The following is a 16,902-nucleotide window of genomic DNA, read 5'->3' on the forward strand; positions in this document are numbered from 1 at the left end:
CGTGATAATTTGTTAACGGAACGAGCTCAGCTTCACTGTGATGTGACATGAACCAGTGTGCCACACTGTTGGGTTTTTGTATCCATAGCAACCAAGGATGTATTTGACTTCTGGCAAAAAAAGAGGGCTGGCCACAGACACACACACACACACATTTTTTGCTATAGAGAGGACTCACACTTTTAATTGATTCAGAAACTCTAGTAACCAGACTTTCTTGAAAGTCACACTTGTTATCTTATTTTAGGAATGGTTTTCTTGAGAAACATCCCTACCGCCCTCCCCCAAAAAAAGCCAAGCAATGGCCAATATTTACAGCCCTGGTAAACATCTGTGTTTTAATCCACTAGAAGGTTCTCTGTACTCGGAGTGCAGCTTTACAATCAAAGCTAATTTTAAACCCTAAAAGAGTATGTCTGAACTTAAAAAAAATTAAGCTCTCTGGTTTCCTTGAGGTTCTGTATCTCTCTCTGCACCTCTCCTTCGTCTGTCCTTTCATTATTCCTCTCCTGGCGCTATTTCCTCCCTTTGTTCCTTTCTTTCTTGCTCACTTTCTTTTTCTTTCTTTCTCTCCCTTTCTTTTTCTCTCTCTCTCCTTCCGCAACCTCTCTCTCAGCGGGCTTCTTTCTTTCAGCGAGTTGACATAGTATTGAAGTTTCAGACAAACCCTTTAATGCAGGATTAAAGATATCATGGCAGGATTAGCTCTCTCCCCACACTTCCCCTCCCTCCCACCCTCTCTCCTCTCACTTTCTACCACACCTCTCTATTTCACTCTATTCTTTCTTCCAATAATGCCTTCTCTCTTATCCTGTCTCTCTACCCCTGCAATTCCTCTCTCTTTCTTTTCCATCTCTTTTTCTGGTCACTCGACTCCCTTCAGTGTGATCTTACTCTGATAACCGTAGCTGCGTTCTACCAAATACAGCCACTTAACACTCCCCACCCTTTGTCGAAATCAGCCAGTCACTGCAGAATCAAGGCTTTGCATTCTCTGATCGAATGTGAACGCATGGCATGAGCCTTTGCGTGTCAATGTGCAGCTAATGCTTGTGACGTTTGCATAAACCAAAAACACCATGAGTACAGAAGTATAAGTGGCTTAGAATATGCATCGTTTGTTAAAATATCAACAGTGAGGTAAATCTGGAAACTGCCTTTTTTTGCCTGCAATTGATTTTATATGCTATGTTTAGTTGAATAGGCCTGTCAGCCAGGCAGTAATTTCAGTTTACTGCTTCAATAATTGACTGCCCCTTAGTTACTGTTGCTAGGCCTGTCAAGCTTTTCATTCTCGCAGAGCATTTATGAGGTTTACAGTGATAACAGCGTCAGATTTACCTCTCAAAATTCTTAGCAATCTTTGAAACAATGGGTCTTGGACTTTAGACAGATTTAAACTAAGCCAGGTTTCTCATTTCATTCCTGACAACCATCAGTTTCAACAGACAGAGCCAACTGTTGCTGGCAGATTTTTTAATTAAGTTAATGTTAGTCACTGTCTCCAGCAAGCTTTGTAATGTTCCCAGCTGACTAGCCTTAAAATTAGCTACCTCCTAAAACGGGGTTTTAAATATAATGTACAAATTTTTCTATAATAACAGAAAATATAATACATTATGTTGTACTTGAAAACTTACACCTAAAGTTGTATGTCCCAGGCAATAAGTCTGGATCCAGCTAATGATCTAATTAGATGAGATGTAAATAACAAGCATTGTTCTTATGTAGGTATAGTTTATGTTAGTACTATAAGTCTAATTAGGAAAATGTAAGCTCAGACATTTATATTTCGCTGTAACACAACCATTTCTGTGGTGTTTCAAACATACTGTGACAATACAGACTAGTATATAAGCTAAGTCACAGTATGCGCACCTTGTCCTTGGGAGTAACACTGCTTATCATTGCAGGTACTAAGCTAGTTACCTTCAAACAGATAAACACACTGCATAAAGCATTTCTAACATGTTTTTGAGCTTTTGGTTTTGGAAAGGCAAATAAATTAAGACTACACCCTCCACACTCTTGAAATGCTTAGCATCAGTCTTACTACAGTCTCATACACACACACACATTAGTATGTGGAGAAATCAAAAGCTTGACAGACCTGCTGTGTCTAGTTATAATTTGACCATTGTTGTCTTTGGGAGGTCTTTAGTGAAAGGTCAATTAGACAATCCTCAGCTCCAATGCGGTCTGCATGCCTGCCTCTCTCGTCCATTGAGCCAACCAAGTAATGTGTCCTCCTGCCCTCCAGGGGGTGCCATGTCTGGGATGGAGCCCACAGTAGACACAGTGGTGGCGCAGCCTCTCCCTGCCTACTGGTACTATGTGTTGGCAGGAGTCGGTGCCATCTTGCTGTTGGTCACTGTAACTGTGGTGGTGATACTGTGCTGCCATCGCTACCACTGGGCAACCAAGAAGACCAGCAGTAGCCATCATCATTCAGTGATGTACCACAACAGCCAACATCCAAATCAGCAAGCCCACCAAAACTGCTACCAGAACCAAAACCTCAGCTATAATCTGATCCACAGCCCCAACCAAAACCACCTGTACCCAGGTACCGGGCCGAGTCTTGAACCCATGCTCACCATCAGAGTGGAGAAAGATGAAAGCTATGATTCCCAGTGTTGAAACAAATGGACAAGCAGAATTATATAATTTTATGAGAATGCTTTGCTCAAATAAAGTGGTCAAGGGGTGTGAGAAGTCCCTGAAATAAGTGATCAACCACAGTATTCAGCATAATCACAACTCTTCACTGATGAGAATCTACACTGAGGAGACAGTACATCACTAGTTCCTGTTGTGTACGACTGATGTAACTGACTGACTGACCAGGATGCACTTTTGCTTAACTTCCCTGTTGGCTGGGACTGGTAGAATGATGAGAGAAGTACAGCTCCTGACACTGATATCCCTCACTGGGGAGAGCAGATGAAAGAACTGTGATTATGATGGCTGATGAGAGTCTGATAACAACATCGTAGACCAACTTTTTGATGTTCTTAAGAGTATACTGGCTTCTACAGCTGCACCGCAATCTGAAAATGAGATGGAATATGAAGAGAATAACAACAGACTCACAGGCAGAATGACAAATAGGCCGTGGACAAGACAAATGTATATGTAGTGTACTATGTCAGCATTGTAACAGCTTATGTTCCTCCTTTATAATGTCAGAGCAGGATATGTTTGTCTGCACTGCTCTGGTCCGCAGCTTGGACACTTGCCTGCCTCCAAATACCCTGTCTCACAGTGAAGGGATTTACACACAGGTACAGAGAGAGACAAGACACAATGTGTGCTGCATGAAAAGAGAAGGCTATTTCTTTGGGACTGAATGAAGCTGCACTTTATTTGTCCACTAGCCTTTGAGAGACCAGGAGTGACAGAGACAGATTAAGAACAGAGAAGGGAGAGGTAAAGGAAGAATTAGTGCTGCCCGTCCAGCCGTGACTGACAGACAGCAGCTACGCATACACCCAGTGTTGCTCCTTTGGTCTGTGAAGGAGGAGTCAGTGTCGTGCTGTCCTCTGCCTGGTTTACACAAGGGAAAGATAGGATGAGACAACTTAAATCGCATCCTGCAGACCTAGAAACAAACACACACTGCATCGAAACACTCGAAGGCTCAAGAGTCTCAAACACACACACACACATATGCACGGACACCTCAAGACTTTTTCAAGTCCCACATGTTACCCTGAGTGCATTTTTCATTACATCCTGATATGCCTTTTTTAAAGTGTGCTTTAAAACAATTACCTCTTCGCCTCCAGAACGAGGTCGTGCCTCAGTGTCAAATAAGAGTAGGAATGGACTCTAAACAGTTTGTTGCCTGGATGTCATGGATAATCCAATGCCTGTGTCTGTTAATGTTCAAACTAAACATCTTAGTATGTCCTGCATACGTTAGACTGGGTGAATGAAACCAACAATCATATGTATTGAGTAACTGAAGGTGCAGGAATGCTTTCCTCCTTGTCTGCGCAAGTTAAAAAAAAAATCTTAAAATCTTTATTTTGTCGACATAACTCATAACATCTTGTGTGCAATCCTGGATCACAAATCCAGAATTTTTTGGCTTATTGGCCAGGTAACCTGAAAAAAAAAAAAAAAATTAAAATCATGCATATGGCTACCAAATTGCCAGCTTTGCTTCTATTTAACAGGTGAGACCAAACATGCTGTGACAAAGAGCATCTTACTTATGAAGCTTTTTTAGAAAATAACTGATCAGAGCTCACTGGTCAGTCCTTTTGATCATTTCATTCAACATGATCTGTTAAATAAGACTGATTCCAGTGCAGCGCTACTGTCAGACTATTCACAACCTATTTGGTGTTTTTTTTTTTTTAATCACCTGTTCGGATGTATATATATGTTGGCATCTATCATGCATATTCCCTCTTTGTTGAGTACATAATGTAAGTTTGTGTGAAAATTTATTCAAGTGTAATTTGATGCACTTCTGATAAGTTGTGTTACACATTATTTTGCAATGTTGAAAGTAACATTAGCACTTTTCTTCTTAATATTCATTCACTGATGGTTGATTGGTTAATGATTTCTTAAATTTACTGTGAATCTTAAAAACATAAGTTAAGTAATTTACTGGTGGTGAATTAAAAACATTTTTTTCTTTGTAATCATGTTACAATAGGCCTACATGGGCTTCTGATGTATAATAGTTACACTGTTTATTTTTATACTTACTGACTATTGTTATAAGGCAACAGTTACATTGATTGTGTTCTCTGAGATGATCTTAAAAGGTTTTCTTGACTTTCACTTGGTATCAGATCCTCCAGTTGAAGCCATTTTGCAAATGTGTGTCCCTCATTTGAAGCATCCACTTTAATTCAGACAGGGATAGAAAACTGATCAACAAATCGTTATGTTCTATGTAAAGATGATGATTTAAAAACAAAGGAGAAGCTTGGTTTTGCACTGAGAAGCTCAGCATCCACTTCTATTCAGATCCACCCCAGTAAAACTGGGTCTATCTCTGTGGTACTTGTTTTCTGGACTTCTCAGCAGCAGCTCACCATCTTGTGTTGTGTGTTACCCCCCGCTCCCCTTCATTTTGTTCATGCCCAAATCCCCCAGCCTTTTTTTCCTTTTCTCTCTTTTTTTTTTATCAAAACCCACTTGTTCCTGTTCTACTCCTTCCCTTCATCGAAAATCCTCCCAGTGAAAAACACAGGAGAGAAAATGAGAGGCAGAAATGGAGGAGAGCAAAATCTCTCACAGGAGATGGGCCCATTAAGCGAGCCCCCTTTCCCTCCAAAGAATGTGCCCAGAGATGGAGGGAGATGAAAGAAGTTAAAAAAAAAAACTGCTCTCTATACTTTCTAAAGATAGATTTTTTTTTCTTTACTCCAAGAGGAAGGCTAACAGGGAGGCAGGTTCGGGTTTGGATTGAAGGAGGGAGAGAATTGAAGGAGGAGGGCAGGCTGTTTCAAACACAAAAGCAGATGAAAGAAGTCTTTTGGCAGAATAGACAGTGTGATGGAGATACACATTATATGCACTGCACTCGTGCACTCGCGTATGCCATCTAACAAACATAAGCCTCTGTTAGCAAAGGATCTAGATTTCCACCATGCCACCAAATTCAGTCATTTAAATCACAGTTTCACTCATTTTCCACACTGCAGATTTTCCCCACATTGACTTTCATTTCATTATATTGTGTCTCGTAAATTTCGGTTTTAGTCAACAAGCAGTTTAGTTTTTTTGTGCTTGCATATCCATTTTCTGCCTCCCTAGCCCCTCTTACTTCCATTTCAATCGACTTGTGAATGATTTACACATTATATGACTCATTCTAGCAGCCCTGTGCTGTTACCCAATCAATGTGGGTCTGAAATTCAAATACAGGAATGATATATGACTGTATTTATGTTGTGCTACCCATGCACTTTTCTCTTTCATTCTCTCTCTCTCTATCAAACTTTTTGCAAGATTTGGAAAATGTGCTGGCGTCTCTTCATGCAGTGCTTTTAAATCAACCTTCCTTCACTTCCCTCTCCCCTCTCCATCATAGACTACTTTGAATCCCTTTAATATTTCTAATTAGTTAATGGAGCTGATTGCATTCATAAAACCCTGCAGTAAGCATTTCTAGCCCTCAGGCAATCTCTGTTTTTTCTCTTTCCTCCTCCTCCTCCTCCTCCTCCTCTGTTTCCTTGAGAAATATTACAAGTGAAAGCACGCTAACAGGTCCTTGGGCCCCCACTGGAACAGCGCATGGTGCCAAAGAGCCATCCATGTCTTTGCCTGAACGAAAGAGCCCCCCTCTTTTTATTCTTCTCTTTACTAATTGGAGAGTGGAGATAAAATGGGGCTACAGGGAGTTTTAATCTCCTTTCAGATCCGCGTGATGATTCTTCTCCGGATCCTAGCCTGAGGGCTTTAAGCCAGGATCATTAGAAAGTGTTCAACAGTTGTCCAAAGAGTGTCTGAGCATCTCTCTTTTTTATTCTGCTTCTTTTGCTATCTCTCCGTTAGTGATTTAATGTTTTGTCAAGGCCTGCGGTGATTTCATTTGACTGTGAGAAAGGAGAATTTAGAGACTGGAGGGTCTGTTGTGAGACTGTACATTTACACAGAAGACAAGAAGAGAAGACAGATTAGATCCCTTCATGCGCATGTCATAAGTGTAGTCACACATGAAGAGCAAATTTCAATAAGACCTCCAGTAAAGTATTGTCATTTACAGTGTGAATACTGGGATCAACCATTTTTAGCTCTGCAGCTTTTGTTTCATTTTCAGGGTAACAGCCTTTTTCTGCACAGTAACTTCAGAGTAACTGCTTTTTTTTCACATTGACCAAAATTACAGTATTAATTAATGTAGTGAAATTGTTAAGACTACCGCCAACACAGTTTAAAACCATGGTCATAATCTGCAGGCCACTCTGGAGTTCTCCAAGCTTGCATGCTTTGAGATGTCTGTGTCTTTATCATCACCTGTACTTCACTCATTTTTCACCTCGCGCCCTCAGTTATGGTGATATGAAATCACAGATCTTAGGTGTGAAGTACAGCTACATATAGAATTTTTAGAAAAATCTACCTTGATGATGTCATTTTTAGCAAATGAGTCGATGACGTTGCCATTGTTCTTTGATTTTGCTGTTGTAATAATTGAGGGTTTTTTTATTAGTCAGAAATAGTTTTCTGGATGTAAATCTTTTAAAACCAGGAGAGACTGATCATTTTGAAATGTGGCCTCAGTAAGGGATGAACCTGAATTAGCTTTAGTTCAAACTGTGTATCGTTTAGACTCACTCAAACTGAAGAGAACCAGCCTTGAAGTAGTGAAAGGTTCATCCCTGGCTTCAGCCACATCACTGTTATATTTAATCTTGTGCACTTTCTCTGCTGATGTAAAGGCAAGACCACGACTTAGTGATTGTCCTTTTTATTTCACTACTTTTGCACTTCACGCAAATTACTGATCTACAGAGGAACATACAAGGCCAACAGAGGTATCACACTCGCAATCAAATAATTAGATTTCAGTTTAAAGAAAGTTTCAACAACCAAACATTTGGGATTAAATACACTCCAGTCAGCACTGGGTCTGTCAGTTGCTGTAATATTGAAATGAAATAAAACTATCAGTTTCCTTTGTTTATTCTCAATTGAAGATTGAGTCACTTCTATGATTTCAAAGAAATAACCTCATATTTAATCCGAGTGCAAATATTTTTATTTCACAAATAGCAGGTGTCATTAAAAGTATTATTATATTAGTTACAGACTGAAGAGTATTGGAAGTTTGTAAAGGCTGTTTATAGATGGTATGATGTGGAGATGCCACATGTTAAAATTGTCTCATAGAAAAATGACCTTACCTCACGGAGGAAATGAGGCTTTGTATCTTTTTTTCATATCTACTAAATTAGTTTTTCACCTCTTATCTTCTGAATATCCATTATGGTTTCACTTCATAATGTGTTTTTGGTTCCTTTGCCCCTGCAATAAATGGTTATCAGCTGCCCAGATATTGCTCTGTTTTTTTTTTTTCCTGGGCACTGTAATAGCAATTTCCTTGAATAAAACTGAACTTAAGCAGAATTGAGCCTACAAACCCTTCAAAGCCTTGCACTGCGGCCTGCCTCAGAAATATTAAGTGGTATTTTAGCTTGTTGAATTTCATGGTCTTGGAATAAAAAGAAAATATATTGTGGGGAATGTGAAGGTAATAAAAGTGATATTTTTCTATGAAACAGTTTCTTGTGCTCTCTTTTTTTCACACTTCACTCTCCCGTTCTCTCTCTGCTCTCTATCTTTCAGCTCATTCTCTCAATCTCTTGACTCATTTCATTTCTAAGCAAATAAAAAAAGAGCACTGATGCTTATCACATAATGAAACTTGCTGGCTTTATGCAGGTAGTCTGGGTGAAATGTTTAGTTATTTTCCCTTGATAGACTGAGCACAGAACAAAACGGTTTATAGGAAATCTCTGTCCTGATCTTTGTAGAAAGTTTAAACAAGATCACTCACTCTTTGAGCTGTTTGTGTAGTTTGATTCCCAACTACAAATGCAGCTTGTGTGCTGACAACATAAGAAATGGAGTGATGTTATCAAGACATGATGCGGACTCTAGAGTAGCACCAGCTTGACTGGATGGTTGAGATTAATACTGTTATTCTTTCTGTCTTTCTAACAGACCCCAGGCCGATGGATTTCGGAAAAGATCCTGTTTTCAACAAGCACCCAATCAATGGAGGTGAGGTTCTCTCCTCTCCTCTCCTCTCCTCTCCTCTCCTCTCCTCTCCTCACCTCTTCTCCTCTCTCAGCCTAAAGCTACACTGTCTGTTTTACAAGTCTCACCCAAGGAATAGTGAAATTGCTCTTTAAGCTAAGGCATGCCTATGGCTCTTCGTTTTACTTGTGGTTCCGCAGGAAAAAAGCCTGTGGCAACAGTGACATTCTCGGGTGTGAGTGTGTGTGTGTGTGTGTGTGTGTGTGTGTGTGTGTGTGTGTGTTGACTTAGTATTCATATAGAGGAGAAGAGTGTGAGAGAACATTCAGAAGTGTGTGTCTGTGTGTGTGTACATGTGGGCATGTTGGTGTGCATTTCCTCCTCTTTCATGTTCTCTGGCAGACAAAGTGAGACAGACAGCTTCCTCCTGGGCACCTAGAAAAACATCTGTCTGTAACAATCACATTTACTTCCCAGGTGTGCGTGTATCTGTATGTGTGTGCAACTGTGTGCATGTGTGTGTGCCCACATGCAAGTGTTACTATCCCTTGTTTCTCCCAGCCTCTTGACAGAGACAAGAAAAGTACTCAGCCTTTCACTCCCTAAACAAGACTGTTTACTGTCTGTTTACTGCTTTCCTGTGGGTGTGTGGGTGTGTGTCTCACTCTCTGTGTGTGTGTTTCAGTGTGTCCTTCCATAAAGCACTCTAAATGCAGTACTTACTGTGGATTGGCTTGTCCATGTGTACACATTCATTACGTGGATTAACATGATTGCTTATACTAAGTAGATGCACACACTTCAGCAGTCACAACACACACCAGACACACTAGAGAGCACCTTTAGAGTAATTAATTTCAGTATGCGTCCAAATTTTTGAAGTCAGTAACAACTGGGGTTGTGGTTAACGGAATTAGCTGCTCTTCAATATATCAGCCATGTCGGACATTTGCCTCAAATACAGTTAAATGATTTTTTTAATGTGAGACTGTGTGACTGTGTGAAACATCAAAGTCCTCTTCTTGCACTTAATACATTTGCCATCATATTATAATTTGAATACACTCATTCATAGATGTTTTCTAATTCCATTGGTCTACATTTGTCTTAACAGCAAAAGTAGACCCACAGATCTAAATAACATCAGTGTGATTTGCTGGGATGTGAACGACTGTATCTGTGACTTGTAGTACATAGGCTAATGTGCAAAACTACTATTCTGTGGCAGTTGTTTAACTTTAGGATTTTTAATAATGTATAGAAGTGTTTTCTAAAGTTTTCTCTTTTCTCTCCAGAATATGTCTTTCCAGGTTGGCCATCGTCCTTCTCCACGCCCTCCTCCTCTGATGTGGATCCTCCCTCCGTCACCCTGGTGTCAGAGAAAGACAAGGACAACGCCTGGCTGTACACGCTGGACCCCATCCTCCTCACCATCATTGTGATGAGCTCTCTAGGCGTGCTGCTGGGTGCAGTATGCGCAGGCCTGCTGCTCTACTGCACATGCTCCTACAGCGGGCTCTCCTCACGCTCCTCCACGACACTGGAGAACTACAACTTTGAGTTGTACGACGGCATCAAGCATAAAGTAAAGATAAACCAGCAGAGGTGCTGCTCAGAGGCATGAAGAGAAGGAGGAGAACTTTAGAGAACGATGGGGAAGGACGTGTCCCATGATCCCCTGCAAAAGTAATTTTGTTCTCAGTTTGAACAAAGAAAACAAGTAAAAGAAGCACTATCTGTTATTTCAACCCCCAGAGCCCCCTATCCATTATCCTGCTACTTCCTTGCGCTGATGTCTAAAGGGGTAACATTCAACCCAGAGTTTCCCCACATAATTTGTGTGCCAGTGGGAACTTGTGATCTTGACCACCCCTACATGCTAAGAGGCCTCAACTGGGGAAACATCTGACCCCAGTCTCCCCTATCTACAGTACCATATCTCCTCTGCCTGCAGGAGAGAGCCTGCTTGATTCTAAAAGCCTGTGAATGAATGAAGGAATGAACAAATGAATATGAATGACAGATCTACCATAGAATATAACCCACCAGCCACTGGAATGAAGCTGAAAACCACAATGGACTGGAGCACCCGTGACAATCTGGACATTTGGACCACAAATGACAGCACAGTCTAGGGTGATAATATTGATGAAGACAGGAATTTCATGAACATTTACCTGTGGCTGGTACTTTGCAAAAGGACAATGTCAGATTAGTCCATGTGAGCTTGAATTTGAATGTGGCCAACAGAGATGGCATGCAATCAAAATGTTCCAGTTTCTGACTCTTCGTGAAGACTTCAGCGCCAGTGGACCATTTAATGTGGGTACTTTTGACTGAAATCAACACATATCAAGTGAATGCCTACCCCGCCCCCCCACCCCCAAAGAAATATAAAAAGATATCAAACCACACAACTCAAATGAATCTAGATTTCTAAAGGCGAAGAAGGAAAAGAGGATGAAAAAGGACATTTTCTTTTTTGTTTCTGAAAGTTTTAGATATGAGTTCTGTGAGTTTCAAACATCCATTAGCCTGCCATGCAGCGCTCGCTCGCTCCTTTGTCTGCCCTCGGTCTGCGCTTTGTGAAACCAGTGGCATAGAAGAGTAATGGTGACTGTTTTTGTTCTGTTTTAGACTTGTGTCTGTTTGGAAAAAAAAAAGGTAAAGAAAAGCCAGCTTCAGTTCGTAGCCGCCCTGTAGAGCTCTTACGCCATTTTTAGACTTTCTTTAGCATTGTGTTGGACTCCATGGTCTTAACTGTTACTTCAGTCCTTTTCTATTTTGGCACATTTTCCATTAAAGATTCTCAGTCTTAGAGGAAAGGTAAAGCAAGATGGAAGACAGAAAATCAGAGGTTTATCTAATTCTAACATGCTGTTATGGAGTCGTGCTTTAGATTCAGTATTCTAGAGTTTGTCTTTGGTATATATCTATATTTTTTTGCTTTTCAGACTGTATGATGCCCAAATGATGGACAGACACTGTGTGAACAAAATGTCAGTAATTGTTTTATTGCAACCTATGGATTGCCAAAGAGTTGTGTATGTGCACAGGGGGTCTGACCAAGTGTTAAAATAGGCTGGGTGGAGAATGGACTGAGAGTGATTAATAATCCTGCCTTTTAATGTCACCCTCTGAATGAAGGACGCTCACAAATGGAAGGAGGAAGAATGACTAAGAGAGGAGAATGGAAATCGTACCGTTGACTTTTCTTGGACACACAATCGAGCCTTAAGCTAACTACAGTATACGCTGTATCGGAGGACAGCCATCGAGGAGGGCCAGTGCTGCTGGAGAGACTGATGAACAGGAGGAGACATACACAACCACACACACACCCACACACACATACACATACACACCTACAGAAGGACAGATAGACAGAAAGCGAGAGAGAGTGAAAGAGAGAGAGAAAGGGGAAGAAAGATTGTGGATATGTTCATATCCAGGAAAAAACTAATGACATTTAATACAGTTACATATGTCAAAAGCCTGATGAGGGTACTGGACCTACAAAAATATTCAGGTTGCATGTGGACATTTTTGCTAGCATTACGTTTACTAAGATTATTTAGCTGCAGCAAAAAACATTTTGGTAGGAATTTAAAGGTACCCTCTGGAGTTTTCTGACTACGAGTAGCACGGTGGAGTATTTTTTTTTTTTATGAATGAGTCCCTGTTTTGTTTGTATCTCCTGCACACGCACAAGTATGCAGCAATGTGGTTTCACACCGCTCCTCTGGTTGACAGTTGGCGGCGTTAATGTGCCAAGAAACAAGGATAATTTTTAGCGATGGAAAGGAAGAAGAGGACTGAAAGCTAGCAAACATGGATGTAATCAATGCAGAATTTCATATTATCAGTAAAAATGCTTTGCAAGTGAGTGCAAATGTTTACAAGGAAACTCAACAGGGTACCTTTAATACCTTCCAAACATATCTGGAACTTTTTTCATACATTTTTTCTGCAATGTTCGATTGTGGCAACTAAAGCATAATTTTATGATCATGTTCAGAGAACTAAAGGCTATTCATAAAGGTCCGGGAAAGACTGTGGTCATAGTTAAGAGATGAAAAATCAACACACTGACTTGAAGTACCAACTTCTGCCGTTATACTCAAGCACTTTGTACATCAGGCCATCCATCCTGATCTCCACACTGTTACTTTTGCCTGCACAGTATTTGTACTGCACTACTGTCTATATTAGAAGTAGATGTTACAAGTAAACATAAATGACAGTTGCTAATTAGCTTCAGGTTAACTAAGGTAGTCCAGATCTTCTCCTCCTCAGCAATGTTTTCAAGCTCTTCCTGGGGGACCCATGTGCAACATATTCATTGATTGTTGAGCTGACAGATAGAAGAATAGACAGACATACACAGACTGCCAATAAAACAAAGTGAAACATAAAATAAGACTGTCAGGCAGACAGGTAAAGGGCAAGAGAGAGAGAGAGAGAGACAACAACAACACAGAGGGAACGACAAGCAAAGAGGCAACAAAACAAAAGACAGGATGGAAATTTCAGTGACCCTGGCAGAAAATTAAAAAAAAAAAAAAAAAAATTAAATTAGTGGATCAGGCGCTGACCTCTCCTCGTCCTCTTTGTATATTTCTTTCTGGCTTTGCTTAGCCGCAGCAGATGAAGGTTGATCCTAAAAAGTCTTTTTTTGTTTTCTGAATCTGAAATATCTGGATCAAGTTGCTGTCCTCTGGGTGCGGATAAACTGAAATGGCAAAAGAAGCAGATTGGGAAGAAAGAGTCAAACATCACACTTGTTGAATTGCCTGGAGCCCCCCAATTCTTTCCTCTGTCTTTCTCTCTCATCTCTCCTCTTTCAAGGGCATGCATGGATGTAACCGGGAGGCCTATTGAGATGAAATAAAGTAAAATAAGGGGATTTTGAACAGGAGTTGAAAAATGGTCAGAGAAGGAAAGATGGAGGGAGGGGGAACAATGGAGTGAGAGATGGTGGGTTCTCTGTCCATCTAACTGTGCTTTCATTGGACTGTTTTCCAAGTGCCTTGGAGCTCTCTTATTATGTCTCTCTATCGCTCTCGCTCACACTTTTTCTCCCCCTACTGCTGTCTTACTCTGGCTCTCTTTTTTTTCCTCTCTCACCCAAACACACATGCTCACCTGAAACAGTGAGCACTGATCAATGAGTACATTGTGAGACACACAATCATGCACATTTAGATATATTCACACACACAGACACATACACACACCTAACCTCCTCTCTCTCTCTCTCTCTCTCTCTCTCTCTCTCTCTCTCTCTCTCTCCTGTTTGAGTTTAAGTCTTTCTTTCTGGAAGTCCAGATAGTATTACCTCTTCTGTCTCGATGGATACACCTACACACACACAACTGACAGACACACGCACACACACACACAAATGCACCCTACATTAAGACATAACAACGGCACTGGCCAGATAACTCAAACTGTTGTTTGTAGACTTTGTACAGAAGAATTTCTTTTTTAATGTTATTATTATTATTTAATAAAGGCTAAATAACAAGTAATTTGTTTGTGGGTGTTTATTTCATTTATGAAACACAATAGAGGTGTTTGTGGACCAGAATAATTTAAACTGATGATAAGTGGTTTAATTGTAATGAATATTTGCACTGCAGATAGTTCTTTTATCATTTGTTTTTCACTCTGATTTTTTAAAATACATTTTTAAGTACAATTGTTTTTTAATCTTTCTTCTTCTTCTTCTTCTTCTTCTTCTTATTGTTACTACTATTATTAGGGATGCACCAAAATGAAAATTCTTGGCCAAAACCGAAAACCGAAAATGAGGAAACCAAGGCTGAAAACTGAAACACCGAAAGAAATTATTATGCCAATTATTAGTACCATTGCATTTATGGCTATGACTGTGTACTAACCTCACTAAAATTGCAAGGCATTGCGATTACATTAATTAATATGAATGTTTCAAAGAATAAACCAATTTAAACAAGATTGTAAAACTAAATACGTTCTCTCATAAAAACACAAAGTGCATATAAGTCAAGCGCATTTAAAATTTTTCGCTGTACGACTACAACATAATAGTGTATCAAAACAAAGATTGCCATAGCCCATATGTTAACCGCAGGCCTTTAACAACAACAAATGCACCAAGAATTGCAGTGCTTTAAGTTCAGTTTTAAACTTCCTTGCCTTTTCAAAAACGTCCGCCACAGATGGAGTGGGCGTGCTCGGATGGATTTTCCTTTTGTGCATTGCATTCCTCTCATATTCAGCATAGCGATCAAGATGTTTGGATTTCAGGTGATAAACCCGACGTGGAGAAATTCTTTGCAGATGCACCCCCTCTTGAAATTTCAACATTACATGTTTTGCAAATCGCTATCTGTGTGTCTTTCTCAGATTTACTGACTACACCGCAGACATGTTGGCCTTTCCAGACAAGCTTGTATTGGCCGCGGTTTTCGCTCATCGCGTCATCACAACATCCTGTTTCAGCTGCGTTGTTTCGGTGATAAAAGTCTTTTGGCTGGAAACAAAGAAGCTGCAAGGAACCCATAGCGTTTGTTAGTGTTCTTATTATTAGGGCCCGAGCACGAAATTCATGTGAAGCCCTATTGTAACTGAAGGGATTATTATTATTCTCCTCTTTTATTTTTATTCCGCCGCTTTGTCAGCTAATTTAACCCCATGAACGTGCTCAAAAATTCACCAAACTTTGCCCAAAATTGTCCACGACAAAAATTCTTGTTTGACACTGTGCATGCAACCGGGCGCGGCCAAATACCTCATCAGGAATCATCAGATGGAGCTGAAATCTTGTCATGGTGCTCTTGAGACACTACTGTCCAAAAGTGATCAAAAGCTTGTCTCTACGTTACACGATGTGGGCAGAGCACCGCCGAAAACTCACCCGCCGATTTGTGAAAATCTTAATTTGGGTTTTTCCCACTTATCATCCATTCTGGCTGATATTCTGCCTTGGAACCTATAATTCCCTTTAAGTCTTGCCACAGGGCACCATTTTAGCACAATAGGGTGTGGTCACTCACCTCAGCAACGCCCCCTGGAATGTGAACTCAGCCGCCATGAGGCCTACAAACAATGAAATTTGGTGCACAGATAGATCTCTTCAATAGAAGAAAAAAGTCTCGGAGGAAAATTGTACGATGTACAGGAAGTCCAACATTTTGGAAAAATGCCACCCTTTGGCGTTTCGAACTTAAATGAACTTGTCCAAGGAGAATGGTCTGATCGAGCTGAAATTTTGTCTGTTGAATTTTAAGACATTAAGGACAAAAAGTTATCAAAGTTTTGGTGTGAGTTATAAACATTTTGAGGCCATACTAAAGTATGCCTTTTTTTGGCTGATTTTGACGCCTTACTATACTATGACGTTTTATGGCACATTTTGAGGTCATTATAAAGTATGACGTTTTTTGGCCCATTTTGAAGCCTTACTATACTATGACTTTTTTATGACATTTTTAGGTCATACTAAAGTATGACTTTTTTTGGCCGATTTTGAAGCCTTACTGAAATATGACGTTTTTTATGACATTTTGAGGTAAAAAAAAATTTGGACTTTTTTTGGCCGATTTTGACGCCTTACTATACTACGACGTTTTTTTATGACATTTTGAGGTCAAAAAAATTTTGACTTTTTTTGGCCCATTTTGACGCCTTACTATACTATGACGTTTGTTATGAAAAAAAAAAAAAAAAAAAATTTTGACTTTTTTTGGCCCATTTTGACGCCTTACTGTACTATGACGTTTTTTGGCAAATTTTGAGGTCATACAAAAGTATGACTTTTTTTGACCGATTTTGATGCCTTACTATACTATGATGTTTTTTATGACATTTTGAGGTCAAAATTTTTTTTTGACTTTTTATGGACCCAAAAGTAGAAAAAAAAATTTTGACTTTTTTTGGCCGATTTTGACGCCATACTATACTATGACGTTTTTTATGACATTTTGGAGGTCGAAAAAAATTTGGACTTTTTTTGGCCGAAAAAAACGCCATACTATACTATGACTTTTTTTATGACATTTTGAGGTCGAACAAAATTTTGACTTTTTATGCCAGAAAAAAACGCCATACTATACTATGACGTTTTTTATGACTTTTTTTGGTAGAAAAAATTTTTGACTTTTTTTGGCCGAAAAAAACGCCATA

The 16,902-nt window shown here is 39.8% G+C and overlaps 1 protein-coding gene across 3 annotated transcripts in view; it reads left to right on the forward strand.

Annotated features, from left to right (window-relative positions):
- The window catches only part of LOC121194206 (neuropilin-2-like), a 102,130-nt gene extending 88,775 nt beyond the window's left edge, over nucleotides 1–13,355 (forward strand). Inside the window, exons 17-19 of one of the 3 annotated variants that reach the window (XR_005895363.1) lie at nucleotides 8,695–8,754; nucleotides 10,026–11,052; nucleotides 11,878–13,355. Coding sequence is in view for 2 of the 3 variants with exons in the window: in XM_041056913.1 (XP_040912847.1) it covers nucleotides 8,695–8,754; nucleotides 10,026–10,354 (389 nt within the window). In the remaining variant the exon portion in view is untranslated. Of the gene's footprint in view, nucleotides 1–2,260; nucleotides 8,250–8,694; nucleotides 8,755–10,025 lie in introns of those variants that run through there. The other 2 variants (XM_041056913.1, XM_041056915.1) reach the window with 2 other exon arrangements.
- Nucleotides 13,356–16,902: the final 3,547 nt, after the last annotated feature.

The sequence above is a fragment of the Toxotes jaculatrix genome, chromosome 15 (assembly GCF_017976425.1).
Source record: "Toxotes jaculatrix isolate fToxJac2 chromosome 15, fToxJac2.pri, whole genome shotgun sequence".
NCBI lineage: Eukaryota > Metazoa > Chordata > Actinopteri > Toxotidae > Toxotes > Toxotes jaculatrix.